A 3,638-nucleotide genomic window follows, 5' to 3' on the forward strand; every position below is an offset into this window, starting at 1 on the left:
AGGCACCGGAAGAGGATTGTACGAATTTCCGGAGTGCACAGCTGCGTGAGCTAGATAAAGGAACATCGGCTGGCTGTTGTTATGGTTGTCGATTAATTTCACGGCTTCTTTAGTGAAGATATCCGTGGAATACTGTCCGTGAAGATCCCAAGCTGGATTTAAACCCTTCCTCATGTCCAATCCCCAGTATGGCTGCATTCAAATAAACGAAACACCTTCGAGTGTTGTATCCTCGATTCACGGTTATGTTACTCACAGTTTCAACGGCGCTATGATCGAAGTAATCATGATGACCACTCCAGAAGCCAGTGTGAGAGTCGAATCCTCTGTAAGTAGGTGTGTACTCTTTGGTATAGAATCCCAAGTGCCATTTCCCCACTATGTGAGTACTGTAGCCAAGGTCTCGAAGATATTCGGGCAGAAGCTTCTCGTGAAGAGGCAGTCCTCTTGGCTCGGCGCATTTCAGAACCTAACTCGACGCGGTAAAGTGTTAATTGTCGCTCGATCTTCCTAATTTGTGGAGTTGGAATGCGCTGTTTAACACGTTCGCTGCCATATGAAGATTAAAATATCTGTGCAGTTTTAGTCAGGCAAGCGCTAGACACGCCTACTGCGCGTTCATTGGAGGATTCGCTGTGCTATAGTCTGAGTTACGATATAGCCTGGCCGGGGGAGTCATTGGGAGTCAAAGTGAACATTTTTCGAGTGTCGAAGTGATCAAATTTGACAGAGAAACGAGGGATGAATGATGCTTTAATTTGGGAGCTCGCTATATTTCTTTCACTGACTATACTTAGTCCTCCATTCCACTATAAGATAGTGTCGCGTTAGTTGACCGAAATTTTACCGTCTTAGCTGACCGTCAGTATCTCCACCAATTTTTGGAACTGACCTTGCGAAGTGAGTCTTAAAATAAACAAGAACCTCGATATTTCGTATCTCGCTTGCACTCTAGAACTCTATCCCCCTAAGATTGATCCAGCTAATTTAACTAAACCTGTAAATTTAACCTAACCCGATTTATTTAAAGCAAACTGTTGAAAGTGGAAGTAAAAGGCGCTTACACAATTGCGCTTAATAGCTACGTTTCACGTTAATATCATCCATAGTGAGGAAAGGACGATGGTCTGCAGCTGTAGTTGACATCAACCTATTTTCCCAAGCTGGATTTTCTCACGAGTTAACAAAATACAAACATTTTCTCTTTAGTCATTTTCAGTGTAACAGTAAAAACGAAGTAGTTTTCTCACGAGTTAACAAAAAGAAGAAAAAAAGGAAAACACTTTCTTGTTAATCATTTTAAGTGTAATAGTAAAAATGTTATACTACACTATTATTATAGTAAATACAGTAAATGAAGAATATAGTAAACTGTAATATTATTACAAGTATTATAGTTTAATCAGAAATTTAAGAAATCTAGAACCAAATTTAGTCTCAATCATGGTCAGCTAACGCGACACTATTGTCTCAACCGACACTCCGTCGACGCCAGTACACACAGAGCAACCCATTCCCAACCTCAAACGCCGCGTCCATGGCAGTGAACGTATTAAACAAAATGGCAATTTTCCCTCGGTTAAATGTCACACCTATCCTTTCCCCACGAGACAATGGTAACAGAAGCGAGAAAGAGGTCGGCTCGAATAACCCAAAGGTGCACTCTACACAGGGTGTCGCAGAAGTACCACCTCGATAACCAACTCTCACCCAAGTGGATCGCGGAAAACTATTACGAAACCGTAGCGTACCAATTGTGCAAAAGCTATTGCGAAACACTGCCTCGGTCGAAGAAGTCTCTCGCGGACGACGTGACACCATTTCTTTTTCAAACTCCGACTGCAGATCGCGGGGCAACATAGTTGGAGCGCAACGAACCACGACGACGTCGTCGTGGCAGCCTTAGAGAGCTTTATTTACAAGCTGATTGTGCGCTTAAACGGTTAATTGACGAGAGACGCGTACCCCGTGCTGCATTCCGGTGTGAATCGGATGCTTGCCGGTCATCAGGGCGCTCCTCGACGGCGTGCAGATCGGAGTGACATAATACCGGTCCAATAGGAGACCGGAGTAAGCCAGAGCGTCGATGTTCGGCGTCGGGATCTGTCCTGATCCGTGGAAACCAACGTCGTTCCATCCCTGTCGTTCGATTCAACCAAACTTGCGTTAAAACTTGCGATCTCTGCTGAGTACACATGCAGTGTATTCTGCTGAGTATGCTCGAAGTGTTTGTAATTCGGGGATTACAGTAATGTCTCCACAAGTGTCAGTCCGCAAGGAACCTAAACCTGACATTTGTAGAGTCAGGGACTACGTTTTCGAGCCTCGCGCCCGCCTTTGTAGTTTGTCGAACGTAGACAAGGGCAGCGAATAAAAGATAAGGATGAAAGGTGAGTCGAGGCAACCAAGCGATTTAAATACCAACTTTTTTAATTTTACGTTTTTTTATAAGTTGAACATTTACTTATTAACACGTTCACTGTCACGCCAGATATTTCACTGTATTGAGATAAAACAGACGCCCTGTATTACATTACATAGAGTCGGCCTACCGTTTGACTGCCAGCGTGAAATCTCGTAAAAGAAACGAGAGCGACTTGTAGAATCGGCCCTACATTTTTATTATATGGAGATAGGCCGACATTAAATTAATTACTCAAAAAGTATTAATAAGTAAATGTTGTTCAAATTATATCGTGTTTGATCTCATTTTCACCAGAAAAATCTCAGCAACATGTTAAAATAAATTTCAGATGAAAAAAAGTAAAATTAAAGAAATTATATTTTTCTATTACGAATTGTCGAGCCGTGAAATCTCGTAAAAGAAACGAGAGCGAGATAACATAGGCGCAGCGATGACGCAGACCTAGGCGTAGGACCATCTATACTGACACTTGTAGAATCCAAACTGACTGACACTTGTAGAGACATTACTGTAATCGGAATTTGAACGGAGAGGTTTTATTGAAAATTTCTGTGTTTTGTAGAGAAGAAATTGTTGGAAATTTGTTACATTAGGATGCTTCATGTTTGTAATACTTGAGAGAAAATTTTGTTACGAAGCGGTGATTAGGTGTTTGGAGAATGGTTATTTTGTATTCCGTGTAGTATTGTTTATTAAGTGAACCGTGCAAGTATCGCGGAGACGCGTTGACAAAGTACAGTATTGTTGTAATGTGCAAACCTGGGTGCTGCAGTAGTAAGGAGAGGATCGAGTTGTCGGTTATCGAAATTTCGGGTGTTTAGAGAATGAGAATGGTAGGCTTAAATCTACAGCGCGATTTGAACGATTAGAGATAACGTGTGTATGCAAGAGTGATATGAAAGGCTCACCAGGTCATCGGCCAAAATGAACACAATGTGCGGTCTGGCAGCTGCATACACGTGACCGAAGACAAAAGCTGTCAGGTAGAGGCATTGCACGATCATCCTGTTGGAAGTACACCCACTAAGCCTCCTCTTCCGTGAAACAGAAAACCGGTTTCCTTTGCCAGACTATTATCTTCGTCTAACCTTCCGAGCAACTCGAACAACCTCCTTCCTACTCTTCGATCTATCAAACTTCGCGCGATTCACTTGTAAATTTAATCACTGCTTTAACAATCGTAGACTCTGTAACGAAACGTGTTTGAAGGCTT

At 42.3% G+C, this 3,638-nt stretch overlaps 1 protein-coding gene across 1 annotated transcript in view; it reads right to left on the bottom strand.

The window, feature by feature from the left end:
* LOC108579972 (arylsulfatase J) overlaps window positions 1-3,429 on the bottom strand; it is a 10,504-nt gene extending 7,075 nt beyond the window's left edge. Inside the window, exons 1-4 of the mRNA XM_017943653.1 lie at window positions 3,334-3,429; window positions 1,966-2,139; window positions 257-469; window positions 1-192 (exon numbers count right to left, since the gene is read on the bottom strand). The exon at window positions 1-192 is cut by the window's left edge and continues 49 nt beyond it. Of these exons, the coding sequence (XP_017799142.1) occupies window positions 1-192; window positions 257-469; window positions 1,966-2,139; window positions 3,334-3,429 (675 nt within the window). The remainder of the gene's footprint in view (window positions 193-256; window positions 470-1,965; window positions 2,140-3,333) is intronic.
* Between the last annotated feature and the right edge of the window lie 209 nt (window positions 3,430-3,638).

This window comes from Habropoda laboriosa, unplaced genomic scaffold (genome assembly GCF_001263275.1).
Source record: "Habropoda laboriosa isolate 0110345459 unplaced genomic scaffold, ASM126327v1 scaffold10, whole genome shotgun sequence".
Taxonomy (NCBI): domain Eukaryota; kingdom Metazoa; phylum Arthropoda; class Insecta; order Hymenoptera; family Apidae; genus Habropoda; species Habropoda laboriosa.